At 55.2% G+C, this 25,335-nt stretch overlaps 2 protein-coding genes across 7 annotated transcripts in view; both read left to right on the top strand.

Moving 5' to 3' along the window:
- On the top strand, positions 1–20,462 carry ZNF507 (zinc finger protein 507). Of its 4 annotated transcripts, none has more exons than XM_037066431.1 (7): positions 1–112; positions 7,729–9,875; positions 11,350–11,467; positions 14,988–15,102; positions 16,570–16,704; positions 16,795–18,670; positions 20,163–20,462. In XM_037066431.1, the coding sequence occupies exons 1-6, from the start codon at positions 64–66 to the stop codon at positions 17,141–17,143; spliced, it is 2,913 nt and encodes a 970-aa protein (XP_036922326.1). In that variant the 5' UTR covers positions 1–63; the 3' UTR covers positions 17,144–18,670; positions 20,163–20,462. The 4 variants fall into 4 exon arrangements, with proteins under 4 accessions (XP_036922326.1, XP_036922325.1, XP_036922327.1 ...); XM_037066430.1 differs by having other exon boundaries at positions 19,226–20,462; XM_037066432.1 differs by lacking the exon at positions 1–112 and adding an exon at positions 480–1,047 and having other exon boundaries at positions 19,226–20,462.
- Positions 20,463–23,690: 3,228 nt separating this feature from the next.
- DPY19L3 (dpy-19 like C-mannosyltransferase 3) overlaps positions 23,691–25,335 on the top strand; it is a 32,407-nt gene continuing 30,762 nt past the window's right edge. For 2 of the 3 annotated variants that reach the window (XM_037066428.1, XM_037066427.1), the window contains exons 1-2: positions 23,692–23,825; positions 24,721–24,861. In XM_037066428.1, the coding sequence (XP_036922323.1) occupies positions 24,759–24,861 (103 nt within the window). In that variant the 5' untranslated portion in view covers positions 23,692–23,825; positions 24,721–24,758. Of the gene's footprint in view, positions 23,826–24,720; positions 24,862–25,335 lie in introns of all 3 variants that reach the window. The other variant, XM_037066429.1, reaches the window with a different exon arrangement.

Here is a 25,335-nt window from a genome sequence, read left to right as displayed (position 1 = left end):
CTGTAAAAAAAAAAAAGTCAGAATTCTATCTACTGGTTTCCCAATCGCCAAATATTCAGGTGAATGGGTAGAGATGCGTGTCCCGGGAACCGCGAACCTGTCTGCACGGCGAGTCACGGGGCCCTCCCTCCCACCTGACCAGCCGGGCCTGCTGTAGAGACTCCGGTGCACCTGTCAGTGCCCAGAGACATCTCGGTCCCGCACTGTGACCTCCTCTTCATTCAGCTGTCTCCCCACTGTCCGTGGCCCATCTGCTGAGACCAGTCCCAAGCACCGGGCGGCGTCCTTAATGCACCCGCATCGTCCGACCCCCTGGGCGAAGCCGAGTACTTCTCTCACTTCGTGTGTTACCAGGGCCACCAGCCAGGCCCCAGCGCAACCACCACGGCGCCCTTGGCGGACGGGGGCCCCCAGCCCCTAGGATGAGCTCGGAAAATCCTCCATCCTTCCCACAGGCGTCCCCGCAGCTGCGCCCATCGCCCCATCGCCGGCCATCCCTGACGGCGAGCCGCGAACCCCGCTGGGTCTCTGCCCGCGTTCCAGCCACTGAGGGTCCAGCCCGACCTGCAGCTGCACCAAGCTCAGAGGCTGCGGGGGACGCTGAGCGTAGCCGGGAGGCTGCGGCGACAGCGCGGACGCACAGACACGGCGACCTGGGGGGACGCAGGGGACACCTGCCGACCCTGCCCCGACGCCCCTGAGAGCAGCGCGGCGACTTCCGGAGCCCACTCCCCGCCCGCACCGCCCGGAGCCGACGCCTCCGGATCCCAGGGACCCTGTGGGCGTGGCCCGCGCGCAGCCCCGCCTCCCGGCGAGCATGTGGGCGTGACACGCGGGTGGCTCCGCCCCAACCCCGCCACCTGACCGCCGACGGTCACGTGACCGGCTCCGCGTCGCCATCTTGGGGTTCCGGTGAGGAGCCGAAAAGCGGGGAAAAGGAGGTGCGGAGCCGGCAGCGCGGTGGGAGAGGACGAGGGCGCGGGCGCGGGGGCGCCCGGCCGGCCCCGGGAGGCCCGCGGAGCAGCAGCTGCCAACGCCCGATCGCAGGTACCGCGCCCCGGGGCCGCCCCTCGCCGCGCGGGCGCCGCCGCCGGCCATGTGCGCCGCCCCCTGCAGCCCGCGGGAGCCCGCGGCGAGGCCCGCGGTTGCCGGCCGCCGCTCTCGGTCCCCGCCGCCCGGCCGCCAGAAGGGCAGGTGCGGGACAGCCGGGGCGCGGCGGCCCAGCCGCCCCAGTCCGGGAGCTGCCCACTGTGGGGAGAGCGCCTCTGAGACCGCGGCGCGCGGTACCAGGCACCAGGCGGCCCGCGCGGATGAGTGGCAGGCCGGCCGCCCCCTCCACGCGGCAGCGGGGCCTGGGTCGTGCGTCCGCGGTCGCGGAGCCAGCGTGGCCCTTCCGGCCTTCGGCCCGTGTGGCGTCCACCCTGGGCAAAGAGCGAGAGCCTTCCGCCTTGGCTGTGAACTTGGCCGTAACGTCGCGCTCCGGCCAGTCGAATGCGTACCCTCTGCCCCTTTAGATTCTTTCCAGATAGGAAAACGGCCGGGAGCCAGGCGCTGTGTGGCCGGGGTTGACGTTGCGTCCAGGGGCTGCGGGTCGCCCCCCGCGTGTTGTCCCTGGAGGCTGCCTGGAGCGCGCACCGTGCCGACAGGGCTGTTCGAAGTTGGCAGAATCACCCTTGAAGCCAGGGGTGTCCAGCCTTATGGGCCACACTGGAAGAATGCGTTGTCTTGGGCCACGCATTAAATACACTGCAACCTGTAATCACAAAAAAAATCTTAGATGATTTAAGTGAACTTACGACTTTGTGTTGGGCTGCGTTCATAGCCATCCTGGGCTACGTGCAGCCCCGGGGGCCCCAGGTTGGACACCCCCAGAACTGTGTGTTCAATTGGGATTGAAAGAGCGGTGTGAAAAGCGGTGTCAGTAAAACCAGTCCTGTTCTGAGCAGGTTAGATAAGTTCTGAGCTAAAGCATAAAATGCACAATTATTGGAGAAATTTCCAGAGCTGTTTTTCTTCTAACTTGTACAGAATCCCAAAGTTTACTTAGGAGATAAGTAATGTGAATTTGCATCACCTCAGAGGGTTCCTTTTAACATAGAACATTGAGAGATGTCCCACTGCCCCCCAAATTGTTACTTTGTTTCACCAGGTAAGAGAAATGGCTGATTACTACACGCTTTTGTCCTTGGCCATAGCTGGATTTTGAAGATTGATCCATGGGACTGTTAATTTCAGGAGCTAACTAGAAAAACATTGGCTCTGCCCCTTAACAATCGTGTAACCCTGGGTGAGTCGTTCAAACTGGCACCGAGTGTTTCCTTGTCTGTAAGACTGGGTAGCTCCCAAGGAGCAGACACACTTGTGTGGCTCACACAACCCAGCTTGGAGGGGCTGCGACTCGTTTCAGCATTGCTACTTTATACAGTTCTGTTCTCATAGACAAATAAGAAGTTAGTGTGCCGAGAAAGGATAGATTTCTCCTTGTACACTGAGACCATACACACTGGAGTTCCAGTTCCTGAACCATGTATTACTTCCTGTCTGTGAGCCTCCTCTGCAGAGAGGAGGTCGCTGTTGCCAGGGCTCCCAGGAGTGCTGGATGTAGGGGCTTAGATCCAGAGCCCCCCACTGTCACAGTCACCTGCCCCAGGCATAGCGCGTCATAGCTGCTCAACAGGGTTAGGCTTGAATGTTGGTTCACATCAGTTAGACCTCACGTGTTCCTTGTAGCTGCCAAACTAGAGTTTACTTAAGGCTGGATGCCAGCTAGGAAATGTTATATCGTGAAATTCATATACCTGTAGTATTTATACTCAGTTATTTTCTTGGTGGCAATTAACAATTACATTAAGCTAAGGAGATTTTAATCAATGGAATTATAGCTGACATCAGTAAGGTAAATCTATAACTAGTGTGTGAGCAGCTTCAGAGTGATTTTTTACAGGGAGTGGAGAATTCGGGGACATACAGGTTGGTCCAGCGCTGCCCTTCTCTTTGACGTTAGAGGAACCTGGTACCCACAGAATCGGCGACTTGTCTGAGGTCCCACAGCCAGATGAGGCCCCTGAAGGAGAGGAGCCCATGCGCACAAGTCCCTGCTGTCTTTCGGCAGAACAAAGTTAATGTTTTGTGTTTTAGAATTACAATAGAAGAATGGGGAATTGGCCATTGCTTCTATAGCAGATTTTTCTATTTGGAAGAGAGCAAATTCTTGTCTGAAAGAACAGTTTCTTTATAACGNGTGCTGGATGTAGGGGCTTAGATCCAGAGCCCCCCACTGTCACAGTCACCTGCCCCAGGCATAGCGCGTCATAGCTGCTCAACAGGGTTAGGCTTGAATGTTGGTTCACATCAGACCTCACGTGTTCCTTGTAGCTGCCAAACTAGAGTTTACTTAAGGCTGGATGCCAGCTAGGAAATGTTATATCGTGAAATTCATATACCTGTAGTATTTATACTCAGTTATTTTCTTGGTGGCAATTAACAGTTACATTAAGCTAAGGAGATTTTAATCAATGGAATTATAGCTGACATCAGTAAGGTAAATCTATAACTAGCATGTGAGCAGTTTCAGAGTGATTTTTTACAGGGAGTGGAGAATTCGGGGACATACAAGTTGGTCCAGTGCTGTCCTTCTCTTTGACGTTGGAGGAACCTGGTACCCACAGAATTGGCGACTTGTCTGAGGTCCCACAGCCAGATGAGGCCCCTGAAGGAGAGGAGCCCATGCGCACAAGTCCCTGCTGTCTTTCGGTAGAACAAAGTTAATGTTTTGTGTTTTAGAATTACAATAGAAGAATGGGGAAGTGGCCATTGCTTCTATAGCAGATTTTTCTATTTGGAAGAGAACAAATTCTTGTCTGAAAGAACAGTTTCTTTATAACGTAGGGAACTGTCTTTGTACGGGACAGCAAGTCCCTCCTTTCTCCAGTCCCCGCAAGGCCCACGGGAGTCATGCAGCTTGATTTTACTTTGATTGCCGTACTGACTGCTATTCCTGAAAGAAACGAATTAGGTATATAAATAAACCACATAGCAGAGTATAAGGAAATAAAGACAACTGAGTTAATTTGGCTCTTTAATTGAAAAAGATGTTCATTGTAAACTTCTGCCTGTGGACAGCTCTTGTCCGGGAGAGGTCTGAGGCTCAATGGGCAAGGACGTTAGCACTTCTCTGGTCTGGGTGCAGTGTAACAGTTTGATGCATCTGGTCTAATGTCCTCATGTCTGAAGGCTGCAAACAGGAAACCCCTGATCCCCTTCAGCCACGCTGGCCTTTCCACCAGCCCCTAGACAGCATGCCTGCTCCCCCTTCCGTAGAGGGGGTGCGGTGGCTGCTCTGCCTGTCAGTCTCACCCTTGTGTCAACAGAGCCACAAGAAAGCAAATGGCCCCCTCTAAGTTGGGTGATTGAAGACGCAGTTTACGAAGATGCATTTACAGAAGTGCTCAGAGCCCAGGTGTGGGACTCGGGCAGGCGAACTGGGGGATTCCACGGTTATCTGGAGCAGATCAGGAGAGGGCGAGGGGCCAGAGCCAGGGGCCTCTGTAGAGCAGCCTGCCTGGAGGAGCACGGCCAGGTCAGGGTGAGCTGGGCGAGGGGACTGGGAGACGAGCAGCATGGAGCCCCTCTGCTGCCCCGAGCTCCTGCCGTGGCTCTCTGTGGGCAGAGCTCCCCCAGAAAGCAGAGCGCGGGTCCCAGTGGTGTGCACCCTCCCTGCACAGATGGCCTGGCAGGGCTGGTGGGACACAGCGTCTGCCTCACGTCTTCAGGAAGCCTTGCTCCCCTTTCCACACCAGGAGAGCTCTGTCTCTGGTAGGGTTTGACCCGAGCTGCCTGTGGTTGCCTGACGTTTTGCTCCGCATACTGTTGGATTGTTTCAAAGTTGTTCATTCCCTTAAACTTCAAAACAGGTTTGTCTTATTTCACTCAGCTCATTTTTGAACTGTGAGTACTGCAGATTTAACATCTTTCCATTCTTCCTGGTACTTTGCTTGGTGCCTTGCACATAACAGTTTTTTCCTGTGACTTTTTATTTCCAAATGTAAGCATTTACACAAATAGAACAGCATCATGGACTCTGGGGCGCTGATCAGTCCAGTTACTCGATCTGCCAGTCTTTCTCCACCCTCACTCTCCGTTGTCTCTGTCGTCCTGCCGCCCGCGGCGACGGTCTTCACAGTTGCTTTCCCTGCGTTCAGTGCAGGGTACACGACCCACGTTGCCGTTGTCGCTCAGCCGCAGGACTGGGGTTGGGTTTGCTGGCTCTGTTCTCATCTCTTGTTCTTCACGTGCGTTTCACCTCACTCGACGTGCAGCCCCAGGCGTTCGTGCGCACTGGTGGCCTAAGTGAACTCTGTGGATGTTCAAAGAGCTGGCGTCCGGCCAGCGTAGCCCTCTCTCTGCAGACTTTGTTCCGCTGGTGAGCCTGTTCACCGGGGACTTTGTTTTAAGGAGTCTTCATTTTGGTGTTGGTTGTTGCATGTGCACCACACTGGTTCCTCTAGTGTTTCTCACGGTGTTGTGTCTGCTCCAGAGTTGCCATTTCCGCACTCACCTTGTGTGCGCAGCCTCCACAGTGAGACACGTGAGCGCCCAGGGTGCTGGGCGTCTCCCCGGCTCCCTGAGCACACTGCGTTCACCAGGAGTGTCTCGTCGGGTTTGCTTCTCGCATTTTCCTTGAAGCGAGATAACTGCTGCTCCTCCTCCTCCTCTTCATTTCACCTTCTTCGGAAGGTGTTCCCTGAACTAACCGCAGGGAGCAGTGGGCTCGAGCTGCCTCTCTTGGTTCCATCACGAAGTCAAGAGGGGCAGCCGACGGCTCCCTCGTAGCCTGGGGGTGTGCAGAGTTGACCCCAGGTTGTTAGCCTGCGCAGCTCGTGTTTCTTCAGAAGGAGACTGAGATCTGCAGGCGAGTGCCGAGTCTTGTGCTGGAACCGAGATGTTCTGGGACTCCCGTTGTTAACTTCTGCTCACCTAACTGCAGTAACAACTGAACTGAAGCATAAAGCCCTGCGTGCCAGCCCCACGGAGGGCTCAGCAGTCCTGTGAAGACCGCAGCTCCCCTTGGCCCGACACTGTGGGCCCTGCAGGCGGGCAGGTGCCAAAGGAAGTCACAAAGGGTTTTTCTAGAGAAATAGATTTGTTCTCACACTGGCCCCTCTTTGGCGACTGAAGGTGGGCATGGAGATTTCTTCCTGCCTGAGAAGGATGTAAGAAACACAGGTGGTCCTCGGACACGGTTTTCCAGCCTCGTGGTGGTGCGGAAGGAGACACTGCACTTGGAACTGTGATCTTGCCCTGGGCTGGTGCCGCGAGTCAGAGGCTCTCGTGGCTTAGGACAGTGCAGCTCCGGTGAGCCCGGTCTCGGAGCTGCACAGCCCACACTCTGTGGTGTGGGCCCAGGTGCTTTGTGGCCTGGGAAGTCTGTCCTCCTTTGAGAGGTGATTCTCCCAAGTGGTTCAAGGGAGAGCGGCCCCCAGGGCCACGGCTGTAGTCCACATCCCCCACTGTGAGTGCAGTTGGTTGGGGTGGGGGAGGGACGTGGTAGTGCTGGAGAAGCCCAGAGTGAACGACCGAGAGTCTGCCTGGTGTGGATGGGCCCAGACGTGGAAGGCTGTGTGCCTGGGAGAGCGTGCGGGTGTGTCAGAGCCTGGGGGTGCCGTAGCAGGGGCCCATGGGTCACCTCAAAGAAGCAGTCAAACCCTCTGACTAGGAGTAAGAATAGCATGTATGGCCTTTGGTGTCAGCTAGTGCCACTAGAAATCCTGGCATTTACTGAATGTTGGAAGATTCCAGAATGCACCTAAAATAATGGAAAAACAAAACTCGTTGCCGGAAAAAAGCCTAAACTTAAAAATGTGCTCCAAGGCAACCTGCTAATCTCACTTCTAGCCAAAGGGAATGTTTGAAATGAAAGTTATGTCAGGAGACAGAGTGTGTAAGATTTAGGCTTGAGAGAGGCCAAGAGTGTGTTCCCTGGAGTGACTTCGGTGGCCCTGGCATGTCATGTTCTACGGCCCCGTGCTTGTGTGGGTCTGAAGCTCAAGGGGATGCTGGTTGTTCTGCTTCTGAGGCCTCTCCCTTTCATGGGAAGAATCCTGTGTGAGTGATGGTTGACCACTAATGTGACCTCTGGAGAAACCCACAACACAGTTGCGGTTTATCCTTGGGAAGATAAAGGAAGTAAAAGAAGGAACCACAGCTTGGCTTTTCTTTAGTGTCACGTGTGCAGAACTGCTCAGAGTCCACTGTGCCCTTTCAGTGACTTCATTACTACTTGTCTCTAGTCCTTTGCAGAGGAAAAACTAGAAATTTATGCCTTTAGTAAAAAACTACAATTCTGTTTGGTATAAGGAGTGCTGTTTCACGGTGACCTGAGCTGGCTCCCTGTGCCCTGTTCGCTCAGCCAGTTGTGCGGAAGAGGGGGAACTGATGAGGTTTGGCTAGATGTGGTGGGGGCGGAGAAAAGAGGGGGTGCAGATTGGGAAAAGCTTTTCAGGAGAAGGAAGTGTGGGGTGGAGCGCTCTCCCTCCGCAGCCCTGATGGGAGCTCTCATCCCCGAGTGGAGTGCTCACCTCTCTGAGGGGACAGCAGCACGTTACTGCAGGGCTGCCTGTGGGAGGGACTTAGGTCGGCTCCCACCCGAGACCCGCTCCACCTCCTGAACTGCGCACTTGTGACTGTCCTGTGACCTGCCATCTCTCTGTCGTCTGTTACCCTTTCTAGATATGGAAGAGAGCAACGGTGTCACCATGCTGGTGCCAGGTATTGGGGAACCGGAAGCTGTATTGACGGCTGAAACTGTCATCAGCTCTTCTCTGGAAGTCGATGAGCAGAGCACAGCTAAAACAGACCCGCTGATCCATGTTATCCAGAAGTTAAGCAAGATAGTGGAGCACGAAAAGTCACAAAAATGCCTTTTAATTGGGAAGAAACGCTCACGTTCAAATGCTGGGACATGCTCCCCCGAGTCCCCTGAACTCTGTGAGATTCCAGCTAAGGCGGCCCAGCCTCCTGCTGCTGCTGCTGCAGCGAGACGGGCCACGCCACCCCAAATGCCTGTGAGCCCTGACTCTCCCGCCCAGAATGATGGGAAGGGGATGTCTTACCAGTGTAGCCTCTGCCAGTTCCTGTCTCCGTCCTTCCCTGTATTAAAAGACCACATCAAGCAGCACGGTCAGGAGAATGAAGTGATACTGATGTGCTCCGAGTGCCGTGTTACGTCGAAAAGCCAAGAGGAGCTGGAGGCTCACGTGGCCAACGACCATGACGATGACACCAACAGTCACAGTCAGCCCAGGGCCCAGCTGTGCTCAAGCCCCCCCAATGCCCTGTGTCCAAGACCCTCAGAGAGGAAGAGCAGGACCACTCCAGACCTCCCTGTGGGCGAGAGCAGCCCGCAGACGCGCACTGTCCCCACCGTGCCCAAGGTGGACGTGGGGAGGAGGAAGTGGTACGCCTACGAACAGCACGGTGTGTACCGGTGCCTGTTCTGCAGCTACACGTGTGGGCAGCAGAGGATGCTGAAGACGCATGCTTGGAAGCACGCCGGGGAGGTGGGCTGCTCCTACCCAATCTTTGAGAACGAGAATGAGAGCGAGCCCCTGGGCTTGCTGGGCTCCTCAGTGGCTGCTGCTCCTGGCGGGGTGGACGCCGTGGTCATCGCCATTGGAGAGAGCGAGCTGAGCATCCACAATGGGCCGTCGGTGCAGGTGCAGATCTGCAGCTCCGAGCCACTGTCCTCCACGTCGGCTCTGGAGCCGGGTGTGGAGGCGGGCATTGGCCTCGGCCCGGCGGTGACCCTGGATGCTAACGAGGAGGACGTGCTTGAGGTGATTTCCGATGCGGAGGAGAGCCTGGTGGCCGACAGCCTCCTTTCGTCGGCGCAGAAGATCATCAGCAGCAGCCCCAACAGAGAGGGCCACGTGAACGTCATAGTGGAGCGCCTGCCCAGTGCCGAGGAGCCCGTGTCCCAGCAGCCGTTCCTCGTGAGCGCTGCGACCGAAGAGGGGCACAGCCCGCACCCGGCGGGAGCCCCGCCTGGGCACGACGGGAGAGACGAGGGTCACCGGACTGACCAGTGCACTGTTGACCTCGGGGGGCTGATCATAGGCTGGAGCAGCACTGAGAAGAAGGGCAGTGAGTTCCTCCATCGGGGACTGGCCCCCGACGAGAACGCCCCACCCGGCCGGAGGAGGACAGACTCGGAGTCTCTTCGGTTGCACTCGCTGGCAGCAGAGGCTCTGGTCACAATGCCCGTCCGGGCTGCTGAGCTCACGAGAGCCAGCCTCGGGCACCATGGGAACGTGGCCCTCGTGGGCCCAGACGCTGGGCAGAGGCAGGCAGACAGCGCACTGACTGCATATTCCAGGATGATGTCACCACTGAAAAACTCCCCGAATGGATTAGCTAGTTTTAACCAAAGCAGCTGCCCCTTGGTGGCACTCCCAGAGGGCAGGCAGGAATTGTCTGACGGTCAGGTGAAGACAGGCATCAGCGTGTCTTTACTCACTGTCATTGAGAAGCTGAGGGAAAGGACGGATCAGAATGCTTCGGATGAGGACATCTTGAAGGAGCTGCAGGACAACGCTCAGTGCCAGCCCAGCGGCGAGGCCGCCCCGCCAGGCGGCAGTGTGGTGGAGTACATCCCCGACGCCGAGCGGCCCTACCGCTGCCGCCTCTGCCACTACTCGAGTGGGAACAAGGGTTACATCAAGCAGCACCTGCGGGTCCACCGGCAGAGGCAGCCCTACCAGTGCCCCATCTGCGAGCACGTGGCGGACAGCAGCCGAGAGCTGGAGAGCCACGCGGTCCACCACTGCAAGGCCCGGCTGTACCCGTGCAGGCGCTGTGCGGAGGCCTTCCACTACAAGGTACGTGGGGCCCCCAGCCCGCCCAGGAGCCTCGGAACCTCAAAGCAGGGATGGGCTTAGCAGCTGCAGTCGCCCACACGGCCTGGGTCAGGAAACAGGCCTGGAAGGGTTGGGGATGGGCTTAGCAGCTGCAGTCGCCCACACGGCCTGGGTCAGGAAACAGGCCTGGAAGGGTTGGTGGCTGGCCCCGGGGATCCCAGCCAGTGAGCGGCTGGTCGCCTCCCTGGCAGCCTCTGGCCCTTGCTGTCGTGGTTCAGTGTGTCTTTTCAAGGGCAAGGGGAAGTGCGCTGGAGGGCAGCACAGGTGCACACTCGTGGTCCCACATTCAACCCCACGNCCCATGCAGGCGCTGTGCGGAGGCCTTCCACTACAAGGTACGTGGGGCCCCCAGCCCGCCCAGGAGCCTCGGAACCTCAAAGCAGGGATGGGCTTAGCAGCTGCAGTCGCCCACACGGCCTGGGTCAGGAAACAGGCCTGGAAGGGTTGGTGGCTGGCCCCGGGGATCCCAGCCAGTGAGCGGCTGGCCGCCTCCCTGGCAGCCTCTGGCCCTTGCTGTCGTGGTTCAGTGTGTCTTTTCAAGGGCAAGGGGAAGTGCGCTGGAGGGCAGCACAGGTGCACACACGTGGTCCCACATTCAACCCCACGTCAGCAACACCAAAAAGACCAGCCTTTTCTCGCCAAGGCCCCAGAGTGCAGGTCCCTCCCTGTAGCTGCCACACGGGGGAGCCACTGAGACTCACCTCCCTGCAGAAGGGAAACCGGGCCGAGAAACAGCACAGGGACCAAGAGCCCGTGGTCACTGTGTGGGCAGCTAAGTGCGTGCAAGGGCACTCTCACTGCGTGACTTTCACCCTGTGTGCGACCTTGAAACGCACAACCGGCAAGAAATGCTGTTTTTGTAAAGGAAACATGCGTTCATTGGGTCACTGGTTTACAGCTGTGTTTCTTCAGTGTGCCAGTTGACTGAAAACCAGTTTTTCCAGTCCCCCTAAGGGGCTGACTGGGATGGGGATGCGCACTTTTTCTGCCAGGTGCCGGGGGTGGGGGTCTGGTTGGCAGTGACATGGCGATCGGGTAAAAAGGCCTTTCAGGGGGTTCTGCTCCGCTCGGGCTGCCTCCTGATGTCTGTTGTGGTCTTGGGCCTCTCGACATGAGCCAGTCGAGGCCACTGGGCCAGTTCCAGGAGGGCCTGGGGCGACCGGAGGAATAGGGTGCCTTTGCGGAGGCTGGTAGCAGCCGGCTGGCAGGCTGTGTTTCTGGGCATGAGCAGAGTCCTTCTGGGCCTCTGTGTGATGGTGAGCACACATGTCTTCCCACGACTGTCAGCTGCGTTACATGGTCTGTGAGCACGCTCACTTTAGAGACTCTGGTGACATGTTTCAGGTTCCAGGCTCTGAGAGCAGTCGCACCTTCCTCGGCCCCTGTAACTGTAGCCTGTCCATTGAAAACTGCCTGTTACTGTCTCAATTTCTAGAGTCAGCTGCGGAGCCACGAGAGAGAGCGGCACGGCCTCCCAGACTCCTTGTCTGCAGCAGCTTCCTCTGAACCGAGGCTTCCCAGGGACGTGGCCGAGGTGAAGTGCACGCAGGAAGGTACGTGTGCACGTCCCCTAGGCTACCATGACTCACACCCCGGGTGAAGACTCCACAAGCTGTCTGTCACGCAGGTGGTTCTCAGGGCGAAGGTGGTGTCAGTCCTCCTGTGTCTTGTCCTGTGGGTGTGAGTGAGTCTGACCTGTGCCTCCAGGGATGCCCTGAGTGCCGGGGAAAGAGCTTGGAGTAAGGTATGACATTGGCGTCTACACCGACCTGGAAGAGCTACATGCAGGGCGAACCCTTGAGTGGCGTGCCAGCAAGACAGGGAAGCTGCAGCGTAGAAACAGCTCCCCTCCTCCCCTGCCCTCCCCTCCCCTTCCCCTTCCCCACCCTCGGCCAGCTGACCTGCCAGAGCCACCCACCCCACCGCTGGCAGGATCCCACTGCTGGCGCTGGCCGAGATCTTTCCCTTAACTGGGTTCAACTGCCAGGTGTCATCTGCACTATCTAAAAAACAACACCAGATCTTTTTTTGTGCAGGTGAGGTGCGGGTCCACCATGTTTCTGCCGAGAGGAATATTAGTATCTAAAGGCTGCGTCGCAGCTCCGCAAACAGGCGGCACTGCCACGCCCGCAGAGCCGGGATGAAGCTGCCGGGCCCTGCTTCCCTGGGTCCCGAGTGCAGCACTGCCTGGTGCTGATGGGAAACAAAGCCGGGGGCGCTTTCCTGACTGCCTGAGAATTACAGTCAGAAACAGCAGAGTACTGTGGCGTTGAGTGTCCCACTGCGGTGTGCATTACGTGACACCCAGAAAACACACCTGGCCCTAAGACGTTTCTGAGAGCTGGACTGGCCCTGTGGGGACACCGGACTCCCCTGTCAGGCAGACGTCGTCCCTACAGATGTCTCCCCGACATGGGAGCTCACGGCAGAGCCTCTCCCTGTGCGAGAGGCGGCCTCCTCCCAGAGGAGCCTGAGGGCCCTCTCTGTGTGACCCTTGTGCTTCCACGTCCCCAGAAAGGTGGCGCCAGAGCCTTTGATGTCTTCAGACTGTGACTCCCAGCGACAGAAAAATGTCAGTCCTGCTCAGCAGCGCCTGGGCCTGAGGTCTGGGTCACCGGGACCTGCGGGGCAGGACTCTCCCTGCCGGCCGCCTCCCTGGCAGCCTCTGGCCCTTGCTGTCGTGGTTCAGTGTGTCTTTTCAAGGGCAAGGGGAAGTGCGCTGGAGGGTGGCACACATGTACACACGTCACACACACTCCACCCCACGTCAGCAACACCAGGAAGACTGGCTTTCCTCTGGGTCCTCAAGGTGAACACAGCTGGAACCGGTCTTCTCGGCGCCATCTTCAGAAGGAATCCCCTACGGAGTCCAAGTGGGCTGTTAAGATAAGGGCCTGTGGGGCCCTTCTTTTGATAAGAAGGTTAACGGGAGATCGGAATTGAAGGAAGCAGTTTGTCATTCCAGAAGGAGCTCCACTGCGTTAGTGTGTCCACCGTGCTCCACTTTGCAGCCTCCTGGGGCTGAGCGTGGCCCCCCAGCCACCCCCCTCGCTGCTCCTGCTGTGGCAGTGGGCGGTTCAGACAACCTCGGCCGCCTTCGCTCTGGCTCCTGCACTGGTGCTTGTTCGTTTAGCATCAGACCTTTCAGAACCTGATCGTCGGGCCTGAGAACATGTGTTTGGCTCACAAAGAAGGGAAAAATTATTCTTGTTTACTAAAACTCTTTTAACCGCTTAGTAATCTCATTGAGGAAGAGGAGACACATGTGGCCCTGTGGTCCCAGTCTCTGCCCATTACGATGGCACAGGTACCTCAGGGCATGTTTTCTGCACCCAGGTGCAAGGCCATAGTACTTGGGCCATAGTTCTGCCCAAGGCAGGGAGCCCCGCCCTGAGCTGGGTCCGGTTCCGGGTGCTGGGATACAGGGACCATGTCAGTGCCGTTGAGGGGCCCAGCCCAGCGACCAGTCCTCCGTGGCCCTGCCAGAGCCGTGGGCCCAGCACTTCCTGTGTCTCCTTGTGGGATTTGAATAAAGTGCTTCATTGCAAACCTGCAGTTGGCCAAGCAGTGCAAACAGGGGTCCCAGCCCACAGAGAGCCCACAGCTAGTGACACTCCCAGGGACTTCCCAGGGAGATCAGGAAACTGCACAGGTGGTGGAGGGAGAGCACAGGCCCCTGCGTGTGCCCACCCACACCGGGACACTCCGAGAGCTCGGTGTTGTGGGAGAGCAAATCGAGTCCCCCAGAGGGGGCTTCACTTGTTCATGACCACCGGGGGGCAAAGTGGCAGCCAGGAAGAAGCCCAGGTTCTTGAGTTGAAACCCAGTTCCTCCCCCTGAAAAAGCTGCCCTCCCCCCCCGCCCCCGGCTTGGTGCTGCGCACAGTTCCCATCCCGTGACCCGTCCCGGCACTTCTCACCTGGCACCACGGGCTGGCCTGTCCGCTCTCTTCTCGGGGGTTCCTTCTGAAAGCGCCTTGGAACAGTGACGTCCGCGTTTCTAACCTGCCACCTGAGAGAGAGACTCAGATCGTAGCTGTGATTAGTGTGTACGTTAGTGTAACAGATTTACTCCAGGAAATTGGGAAGTTCTGTTGTGCAACAGTGGTTCCCGGCAAAAGGGTTTTCACTCTAGAGGCTTACATGAAAACTACGGGTTCTCTCTGTTCCCACGTGGGCTGTCCATGTACCCACACGGCACCTCCTCCCGCTGTGGCGTGCTGTCCCTAAGCTTGCTCCCATTCTGCTCTGTCAGCGTCCGTGCCTGCGCAGTTGGGCTGTGGGCAGTGTGGGCTTGGTGCCTGCAGGCTGAAGGAGGGGCTGGGTGTCTCCAGGAACAGCATCAGCGTTCCTGGAGACATCAGGAGACATCACACTCAGCCCGCCCTCCCAGGCTTCCCTGGGTCCAGGAACCCTACCTTGTGGCAGATTGACCTGAGGGTTCAGAGAGCTGCACATTCACGTCAGCTGTGACTTTTGTCCTTGGGACTTGTCAGGGTGCTGGCTGTCGTGCACAGCCTTGGTCCTTAGCAGCAGACAGGTGGGCAGGTGACAGTTGACAGCTATAAACAGGAAACCTACAGGCTGAAAAAGGTTATTTGTATTCAGGCCTTTACATGTACTTTGTAGCCATACTTTGTAAGGTGGGATTCTGATATTAAATTACAGCTTGTTGGCAAATCACTTTCCTCAAGACAATGTATACATATCCAACATTGACTAGACTAACACCTTTCACATTAACAGTGGCTCTCTGGTTAATTCAGCTGCTGTTAGTGGGCAGAACAGCCGGCATCAAGTCCATGGGGTTAGACTTTTGTGCAAGGTTCTGTAGACACCAACCCAGTGCACCTGCGTCTGCAGGCCCAGGGGTGTTGAGTTGTGTCTGCGTAGAGTCTGGGTGTGAGGGAGGCTGCAATGCCCTGTGCAGACCTGTTCCCTTGATCAAACAGTGAGAAGGCCTTGACCGAGGCCTTGGTGCTGTGTGGTATCCACACACGTTAATGTGGGGTGTGGATGCTGCTGTGCGGGTCCGAGGGAAGCATGCGCTGACACTCTGAAATGCCTTGTCCAGAGAACAAGCCTGCGGCCTCGAAGCAGTACCGGTGCGACGTGTGTGGCTACACGAGCACGACGCACGTGGGCGTCAGGAACCACAGGCGCACCCACAGCTCCGACAAGCCGTACAGGTGGGTGGCACTCGCGTCGAAGTGCTGGGTGGTGAGGGAGGACTGGAACGCCTTAAAGACTCGTGCCCTCGTTTGAACACGGGTTGAGCACTAAGAGACTTTCACACGCTCGTTTCCAGAGTACCGTCTGGCACTGGCCAGTATGGCTCAGTTGGTCGAAGCATCGTCCCGTAGACTGAGATGTTGTGGGTTTGATTTCCGGGCAGAGCATGTACCTGGCTTGCAGGTTCAGTCCCTGGCTGGGGCACCTGCAAGAATATGAGAAGGCTGCCAGTTGGTGTTTCTGTCTATCTTTTTCCCCTGTCCCGCCTTCCAGCCCTCTCTAAAAAGCAATGGAAAAACATCCCCAGGTGAGGATTAAAAAAAAAGAGTATTGTTTAGTTTGTTAAAGAAAATGAACGTTAAGCTTGAGTCCTAGGGGGGTAGACATGCAGTCTAGTCGAAATAGAGGAAGACGCCCGTGCCTGTCAGCTCTGTGTCTTTTCAGTTTCATAGAATTAATGTAGCAATTTCACTAATTCAGGTGCTGAGTACTTGGTATTCCAGCGAAAGATTCTTCACACTCAAAAGCAATAAAATCCCCATGACAGATTCTGCTTTGGGGAATGGTGGGCAAGGAGGGATGAACAGGCGACCAGAGAGGATGTTCAGGGCAGGGAATCGTTCAGGATGGCATCGTCACGGTGGGCGTGTGACGCCACGTGTCTGTCAAGATGCACAGGGTGGACAGCAGACTGTGAGCCCCATGCTGACGCGGGCAGGGCGGGTTTGACTGCGTGTGTCCTTGTAGACAGGGCCGGGCACCTGCGTCCCTAATGTACCCTCTGCCCCCATTCGAAGGTCAGCCACACAGACTTCTGTCACTGACACACTGATGGCGGCCTGACAGTGTTCCACACAGACATGGTGTCACTGCAGGGGGCTGCGTCACCCAGCAGTGCCCTGAGAGCTCGTTGCTTCCGAAGGGCTTTGGCCCAGACCCCCAATGCACCCCGGGGCAGCTCTTCCTTCGCCAGAAGCTCGGGGTTATTGTGGTTGTGTTTGCCAGCTGCTCCCACGGGTGCCTCTCAGGACTTTGCCTTTTCTGTAGATCTGTAAACAAGCACATACTTCCTGTTGAAAGGCCTTTAGTTCTGTTTTGTTTCCTTAAAAATAGAGGTATGTGGAGTATTGTGTGTGTATAGATAGCTTAGAGCATAGATTCAGTATATTACTGTATTTCAAAACACTACTGCATAAAGTAATCTGAGATATTTGTCTCGGTCTTTATAAATTCTTCGTGGTGTAACGCACTTTGGCTCATTGTTTCTAGGAGATACACTCCAGGACGTTCCAGCCTCTGAAATCATTGTGTCTCTTAGAGTCAGTGAAGGTTGAGGCCTCAAAGGCTTCAGGAGAAGGGCTGTCCGTAGGCAGAGTCACCGTCAGGAGGTGTGACGTGCTCCTGTGACCCCCTTCTCACTGCAGGTGCTCCCTGTGCGGCTACGTGTGCAGCCACCCGCCGTCGCTGAAGTCCCACATGTGGAAGCACGCGAGCGACCAGAACTACAACTACGAGCAGGTGAACAAGGCCATCAACGACGCCATCTCTCAGAGCGGCAGGTATGGTCCCACCGCCCCTGCTGCCAGGCGGGAGTTCAGGGCCCACATTCTGACTGGCTCAAGGCTTGGTGCTTCTGTTTGGCATTTTAGGGCCCTTGGGAAGCCGCTTGGGAAGACTCTCATGAACAGCAGAGAAGGAAGGGCCGGCCCTCCCCCTGGCAGTCCGGGCAGTGTGTCACCGCCCTCCGAGCCCCCTCCCCAGGCTCCTGTGGAGCGCGGGGGCCAGAGCCCGGCCAGCCCTGCCTCCTGCGGCTCGGAGAAGAGCCCCGGGGTGGCGCCTCCCGGGCTGGAGCACTGCGTCCTGCTCTTCTGTTGCTGCATCTGCGGTTTCGAGTCCACGAGCAAAGAGAGCCTGTTGGAGCACATGAAGGAGCACGAGGGTGAGATCGTGAACATCATCCTGAACAAGGAGCATGGCCCCGCTCTGCCCGCGAGCTAGATGCCACCGGGCCCTCAACTCCCCTCCTCCCACCCTCCGCCGCGGGGCCCAGGGCCGAGTTTAGGAAATGACAGGAATTGCAAATGGATAGGAGGTGATCACATTTAAGTATATTGAGGGAAACGGGCTGGGGAAGAAGCAAAGATACAGTCAACCCTCTGTCTCCTCTTGTAGCTTTAACTGTAGTTACTGCTAAAGCTTGTCGTCGTCGTCGTGCAGAAACGCAGGCGAAAGTGAAGAAAGGGTTTTTCAGGGACTGTTCCGCAGCCCGTTGTCCTAAGTGTCACAGTCTGAAGCAGAGCTGGTCCTCCTCCTCCACAGTGGGCAGCCAGCTCCGCGATGCCGTGTCCCGAGGGCTTCGAGGCTGTGCACCCAAGTGTCCCCCCCAGGGTCAGAAGGAACTCGTCAGGCACCCTAGGAAATACTGCTTTACTCTTTAAAAAAAAAAGGAAAGAGAAAAAGAGACATCTAAATTCAAAGCTAGGATGTCAGTAGGCATTTGAGGAATAAATTACTATCTTAAATTCACAGAGAGTTCCTGTGGGCACTGGGAGAGGTAGGGGAACCCACCACACTCAGCCAAACCTGCAGCTTCATAACCGTGTGTCCCAGCCCAGGCCGGTCCCTTCCCAGACGTCCTGTTCTGTGTGGGATGGGCCCCCACCCTCTGCTGACCCAGACCAAGCTTTTATCTGACAGTGTCTGTGAAAGCTGCAAAGGGTGCAGGTTTGCACTCGAGCATCGGACCTCGGAAATAGTTTGATCTCTTAAAATCATTTGGGGGAAGGAGGCTGGACCCAGAACCCCTTTGCAGGGGTATCCAGCCTGTTGGCACCTCTGGGCCACCCTGGAGGAAGAGTTGTCTTTGGCCACACGCATTAAGTACATTGCAACACGCAATCACAAAATAATCTCAAATGTTTTAAGTAAATATAAATGATTTTGTGTTGGGCCACATTCACAGCCGTCTTGGGCTGCATTCGGCCTGTGGGCCATGGGGTTGGACAGCCTGGGAGGGTTGCTTTGAGATTTTCCTTTCCTGGAGCTAATTAATGTTAGCAGATGAGGTGTAACCAAATGTGGCCAAAATACACTGAAAATCCTGGTTGTTTTAGAACTCGAGTGACGAATGAGCCACACTTGCGAGTCTGCAGGGTTTCTCCTCCCTTGGAAATCCCTCTCCCGAGTGGGAGACCTGCTGGACCTGCTTTCGCTTTAAAACACGCGCCAAATAAATGTGACTTCTCACTATTGACACAGTTTGTATGATAATGCATTTCCAAGACCACAGGGTTTTCTGTTGGGGCTTTAGTCCTGTGCTCATGCCTTGTTTTGTTAGAGTCAGTTGTGCCCACACGTCTGGGCGGCGCCGCACGCAGGCCTGCCTCACGGTGCTCCTCCTGAGCTGTCTCTGCAGCTGTAGCAGCCCCGCTGCATTGCCGGCGACTCTGGAGACACAAAGATGGACTCGTTGAATGTGATGCTCTGTGGACCCGTGTTGGATGGGCACCTCTCCCCAGAGTTCAGGTGTGACTGGGGTTCGCATTTTTAGGATGGCAGTGGGGCCAGGTGTCTGGAAACACTTCCTTGTGTTCTTCATTTCATTTTCCTGATGATTTTTAAGCAAACAGAACTGATTGTAACTTTGCAGCTCTTTAATTTAGGTAGCTATAAGTTATTTATGGAAGTTAATCTGCTTTTGACACATGATTTTTACAAAGGAAGAAGGAATATGTCTAGTAAATGATATTCCCCAAGTCCACTGCGTGTGGATTTATATTCATTTTCTCCTGTTTTCTCAAGTAAAACAATTACATTTCATTCCAGCTGCAAATGAAGTATTTTGAATGGCCCCGTTATGGCCACTCACGCTGTTACCACTCAGCCAACCTGCTGGTGGCTGGGACTCAGGGTTTCTTTACAGAAACCTGTGATTCTGAGAGTCAGCAACCTTAAAAAATTTTGTTCTATAAGTTTTCTTGGCTTTAACTTTATGCAATCATTTTGGAAAATACTAATAACTAAGAACATCCCAAAATTTTCAACAGGGAATTTTTTAATTACTTTTTTTCATTTTCTTAGTCCACTTCCATTGATTGTTACTAAGTTTCCCGTCTGGAATCACGGATTTAAAATTCCCCTGGCTGGAGGGGAAAGAAACTGACAGAAGTTCAAAGTCTTTAAATGCTCATCTGGCCTAGAACATCCTCCAAAGCTTCCCCCCCTGGCCTGTAGGGGGCCACATCCCACAGTGTCCGCACCTCCTGGGGCCCGCTTTGTGGCCAGCCTTGGTGCCACTGCTAGGAGCCCCTGGGTCTCTCACAGTGTGGAAGCGGACTGAGTGCGTGACGGCATTGCAGCTGGGCTGGGCCTGAAGTGAGCAGCCGGAGCCCCCTTTCCGGGGCGTGTCAGGTGTTGGCAGGGGCCTGTGGCCCTGCAAAGCCTGTGCACTTGTCCACTCTGAGCTCTGATGGTTCTAAGAGTTGGTATTGAAAATTCTTTTTCAAAGACACTTAGGGACAAGGCAGCGGTGGGGAGGGGACAGTGGTGCCCTGGGACCATCACAAGCAACCCTCTCGGGTGCGCAGCGTTCCCCTTCTTTCTCCAGGGTCCTGGGTGTGGACAGTGGTGAGGGCTCTGGAGTGGCGGTGTCCTGCTGTCACTCCAGGTCACCTGGAGACAGTGCACGGGAATGACACCGCCACAGCCTCTGTCCTGGGTCTGTCGCCCCGGCCGAGGAGCTGCTGTCTCCGTGGGCCTCCGGCTCCTGGCACAGCGGGGTGGGCACCCCGCGTCTGCCTGGCATCTCCTGCTGGGGAGGGGCTGTTCTGTGGAGGCTGAGTCTGCCTTCAGTTTTCATAGACACTTATGTAAACTTTTTTACTGTACAGCAAGGTGCTCTAAGTGATATTCTATAAAGTGTATTTAATAGAACTTTGAGTTTGCTACCCATGGACATGAACACGTGTATTTTTTTAAGAAATGAGTATTGTGTAACACTATGGCATTGCTTCTGTAGCCAAAGTTCGAAACTCTGGAACACTGACCTGTAAAGACGACAGTTCTGCACGGCGTCCTGTTAAAAATAGGGTGACTTGGCGTTTCGTAAAACCGCCCTGCACAGCGAGCTGCATGCCTTAACGCCTCCCTCTCTACGATGGTGTCCTGGCAGGTTGGGCCGCCTGCCCAGCCGCGCGGCGAGTGCTGTCAGGCTTCAACTACCTTTGGAGAAACTGTACGATGTTAGAGTAATTTATTTTGCTTTATAGGAGTTTGTCATGTATTGACTTTAATATTGTATTTTGGTAATAAACTTTTTCGTTAAAAACACTTGCCTCAAAGTTTTATTAACCAATGGTTATACGCATGCTTATCTTGGAAGTGCTGATCTGATCACTTAGAAAGTTGGGTTTAGACCTTGAATGTCCCAAGGATCACCGAAGGATTGTGATCCCCCGGTCACTTGTTAAATTGCTGATGGTGTCAATCTGTGCCCTACAAAGGGACCAGAAAGTGCCTTTAGATCTTTGTAGTCACTGTGAAAATTCAGTCTAACTGTGACACTCTTGGCTACATGGTTCTTCTTCATTCAGTCTTCCAGATCGCACCCTTACATGCATGAAACTCCTGTGTAGTCCAAGTGCAAAAAAGCAGCTCTGTCCATGACTCAGTGTTCGCCGCTGGAGGTAAAGGTGACACAGGTGCCCACTCCTTGGTCACCTTGTGGTCTGCACCACTGTCTCCTCACGTGACACTTGCAGTGTCGGTCAGTGTAGCGAACCTCATCCGCCTGGAGTGTCGGCCTGGTTGTCCCCTTGTGCCCGTGTCTGAGGCCTTGTGTCCCCTCACCACAGCTGTGACCCCTCATCCCGTCTCCCTACAGGCAGCAGTCCCCTCCCCTGTCTCCCAGGAACCAAGCTCCAGTGCTCTGCTCTAAGCTCCCGACTCTCTCAAGTCCCAGCCTGCAGGTCCAGACGTGGGTGTGGTTTGGTGGCACCAGCCACACACGGCTGTGGAGCATGGAGGGATGACTGCTGTGTGCACACATGCAGCGCGAGTGGCCTCAAAGACTCAGTTCAAAAAGGGAGGTGTCTCAATAGCTTTTTACATTGGTTCCATGATGAAAGGATATTTGGGGTTAAATAAACTCATTAAAACTCACTTCACCAGTTTGTTTTTTTGATGTAGCGACTAGAGAGTTTTACATGTCACACTGCCATTGGACAGTGCTGGGGGGCTGGGGGGCCGAACTACAGAAAGCTCCCAGAGAAAAAGGCTTTATAGCACCGTTTTGGGACTAAATCATATTACTCAGTCCTTTGTAATTGTTATAAAGTGTTCCTGGTGTCCCACAGACCCCATCCATAATTTGTAACTCACTGTGTCATCGTCTTTGCTACTTAAAGCCACATACAGTTTGTTTGGAATGATGTACAATTAAGTAATAACTGATGCTATAAACAGTACTATCTCGTTCTCCGCCCATGCCCCCAACTACCATGCAGTTTCAGTGGCATGATCTCCACCCGACCGATTCAGCGCTGTGGGCGGAAGTGCAGTGTGGTCATGCACCCACACAGCTAACTGTGGTGCAGGGGACCAGGTGGCTAGTCCACCCCCCTTAGGTGACAAACACAGGATACAAAGCAAAGCATCTCTGATGCACCTTTCATGGTGAATGGCTCGTGTGAGTTGAGCCACGCCCCTGGGTTGGGTGAGGCTGCAGGTGGCTTTGGTGAATGTTGGTGACATTGGCAGCATTAGAGAACATCAGTATTCTCCCCCAGAGACCTTGTCCCACGCGCAGCACAGTGTAAAATGGACATTTTTGGCCCCAGAAGTTCCTGGAGAAGACTTTTCAATTGGTGTGATACAGTAGGCTTTATTAGGTTGTGTCTGGGTTTGTGTCTCAGAATCCAGGTGTCTATGATGTGTGAACCATTTCTAGGTTTTGGCGTGGGTGATGGGACCCAGTGTGCCTCCCTCGCTGGGGGGGCGTGTGCCTTGCTTTTCCCGGGGGTGGGGTCATCAGTACATGCCCTGTGCCTAGTGCTCTCATTCAAACTGCAAAGTATTGGTAAGAGTGTGGCGTATTTGGGTTTTTAATCTGACTTTTTTCAGTAATGGTAATCATGGTTTAAATAGTTGGCCTTATAAAGGTACATTATTCTAGATCTTGCTTTAAATTTAAACACCTCATGTAAACCCTTATTATTTGAGGAAATCCCCGAATGTTGGTGTCTTTTTATTCTCACCTTAATGCAGGCATTAAAGGAGCCGGAAAGTAACAGTTTGCAAAACTGGATGTAAGAGGGATATTGGACGGTGATAGGAGGTATGTGGGGCCTTTGTTTAAAAGGACATTCTTCCTTTTTTTTTTTTTAAGATTTTATTTACTTATCTTTAGAGGGGAAGGGAAGGAGAAAGGGAGAGAAACATCAATGTATGGTTGCCTGTCATGCATCCCCTGCTGGGTACTGGCCTGCAACCCAGGCATGTGCCCTGACTGGGAATCGAACCGTGATCCTCTGGTTCACAGGCCCGTGCTCAATCCACTGAGCTACACTAGCCAGGGCTAAAAAGACATTCTAAGATGGACATTCTAAAAGACATTCTTTTTATTAACACTAATTAGAGAGTATGAGCTCAGACTATTTTATTTTTCTTCTTACCTTTATTAAAAGGAGAAATAATACTTAAAGCTGTCTATGTCATTGCCATTGGCATCAGAATGTTTTTAATTTATATTAATAAAGTATGCCATCTTAAATGCGTTCACAGAGGGGAGCTGTGACCTTCAGAGACCCTCAACGAAATGTTACTCATTTTTCAGGCTTTTGGGGCATAATAGCATCATTAAAGGCTGTTGTCACTACAGTGCGCATCTGCAGATTCTTGCTTTTCCTACTCGTTTCACGCCTGTTCGTATCCCTGTTTTAGAAATAATGGGCTTTCTTGAACTAGGGACCTCTAGTTCATGTCCCATCTGTCACATCTCACGCTTGTGTTTGTATCTGCCGTCCTGTCTAAACCCAGCATTTCCCGCCACAAATGTGTGAGAAACTCCTAGTTCAGGCTGAGGAAATGTGTAGCAGGTCGTGATTCAGATCTGAAGCTGCATTCATTTCCTTTTTTGAACTTTTAATTTTTCCGTTGCCATTTCAACCCCTTATATGCTCCTCCCCCGTCCCGCCATCAGCACACGTTTGTCCACGTCCATCAGTCCTTTTTCCTTGATCCCCTCACCCGCGGGTCACGCCTTCCTCACCCGCCAGCTGGAGGATCGGGACGGTGGCACCAGGACAGGTTCCCTGCCCTCCTCTCGAAGACGCGTTCCCTCCGCCGGCAATGGTGACCGGAAGCGCGCTGCTTCCTTTCCGGCCGGCGCAGCACTGGGGGCGACCGGAAATGCGCCGCTTCCTTCCGGCCTGTAGGCACGGGGCGGGAGTAGGGCGCCGTGAGGGGCGGGGCCGTGCTGACGGACGGCTTCCGGAACCTATGGGCGCGGCCGCAGTGGCCTGGCTTCTCCTGCGCGCCCCCGGCGGGCCGCAGACGTCCCCAGACCCCATTTCCGGGCGGCGCGCGACGCTCCACGACTCCGTGTCGTCCCCGGCCTCGGCCTTCGGCGCCCCGCCCACCGGCCCTTGAGCGCTCGGAGCGGCGCGTGGAACGCCGAGCACAGGTCTGTGCTCCGGGGACCCGGTCGTGCTGGTCGGCAGTGATCCGAGGCCGCTTCGTTTCTTTGCGCGCTGCGCGCCGGAATTTCTCCGGAACCGGAGGCCTCTATCGCGGTCGGCGTGGCCGTCACAGCGCCGGCCCCGCGTGGGTCTAGTGTGTGTCCGCTGTCGTGGCGCCCTGAGCGTGGCCGCCGTGGGGCCTGTGCGCCTGCCTTGAGGGGACCCGCGGCCTCGAACCTGCGCTTCTGAGTTCGCCCCGCGTGCGCGTGTAGTGTGTGGTTTTGTGTGGACGAGGGCGTGAATGAGCGAGTGGACGGAGGAGTGAACGAACCGACAGAGGAATGAATTAGTGAGCGCATGGACGAATGAACGAGCGAGTGAATGAATGGCATCACGTGGATCTGTTCTTTTCCACGGAGCAAGCTCTTTGGCTTTAGGGAGTCATAACCCAGCCAAAGCCGCGTTATAACAGTTGTCACTGCTCTCCACTCGGGCCGGTAGGGAGCACGGGCGTTGAAATCCACGCAGGACACAACCCATGCTTCAGGTTTTCACGACCAGGCCCGCGACAAGCTTGTGGGACTCCTCAGTGGCATGCAGCTGTGTGAATAACAGGTGTCCTGTGCAGGACACAGGTGACGCTGCACGTTGGCAGGGGGTTCAGGCAGGGAGGAGGCCGGGGCTGGTAGCGTCTCCAGGGCATCCCTGCCTTCCGCCAGTATGCTCACAAACACATCATCTGTAGGTTCTTGTGTTGAGTGCAGAGTTGCTGGCTGGTGGAGAGGTGTGAAGGGAAGACGGGAAAGGGCCAAGGAAGGTCACCTGTGCCCAGGGTGCGCTGGGGCTGGGGCCATGGCCCGTCCTGGCCGGTGAGTGGCATTTCCTCTCTGCTGCCTACAGGAGCTGTGGGGAGACCATGCACCAGAGCCTTTGACACCATGATGTCCATCAGGCAAAGAAAAGGAGCCAAAGCCTCAGAAGTGTCTGAGGGTGGTGCAGCCCAACAGGAGAGTGTGACGCTGGAACGTGAGTTGCTGTCTGGTAGGTGACAAAGTGGCATGTGAGGCTGCTTTCATTTCTGCGTATGAATTGTCCCTCTCACAGGATAAAGATACAGTGAGACCTAACCCCGGGGAAACGGGCTAATGCTCTGATGTTTCAGTCTGATGAGTGATCTGCTTGCAGCTCGGTAACAGGGCTCTGCCACCCTGATGGCAGAAGCCAGGGCGCAGCTCCGAGGAGGTCAGCTGGGATCTCGCTATCTTGCTCGGGGCTGGCGACTGTCTGGAGCAACGGTCCCCTTGCCTGGCCTCTGCTGGCCACACTGGCAGCCTGGCCTGGGGGCAGGGGTCTCGTTTCACCAACATATTGAAACAGAATCAGATATGTTTTGTTCTTTGTTTTCAGGCAAATTCCTGAAATTTTCTCCTTTACTCTTTTTGGTGGGATTTAGATTACTGGTCAAATGGTGACCGACTAGGTCACAAATTGTGGGTAGACTCTGCCTCCTTGACA

This window comes from Sturnira hondurensis, unplaced genomic scaffold, assembly GCF_014824575.4.
Source record: "Sturnira hondurensis isolate 20B ecotype Veracruz unplaced genomic scaffold, ASM1482457v3 Scaffold0016617, whole genome shotgun sequence".
NCBI lineage: Eukaryota > Metazoa > Chordata > Mammalia > Chiroptera > Phyllostomidae > Sturnira > Sturnira hondurensis.
The sequence above is the reverse complement of the archived record's forward strand: the minus strand, read 5'-3'. Positions and strand labels throughout refer to the sequence as shown.

Coding starts and splice junctions, on each gene's coding strand:
- ZNF507 (XM_037066431.1), top strand. CDS start 64: ATGGGTAGAGATGCGTGTCCCGGGAACCGCGAACCTGTCTGCACGGCG. Junction 113..7,728: donor CGAACCTGTCTGCACGGCGA/GTCACGGGGCCC, acceptor TACCCTTTCTAG/ATATGGAAGAGAGCAACGGT. Junction 11,468..14,987: donor GGTGAAGTGCACGCAGGAAG/GTACGTGTGCAC, acceptor TGCCTTGTCCAG/AGAACAAGCCTGCGGCCTCG.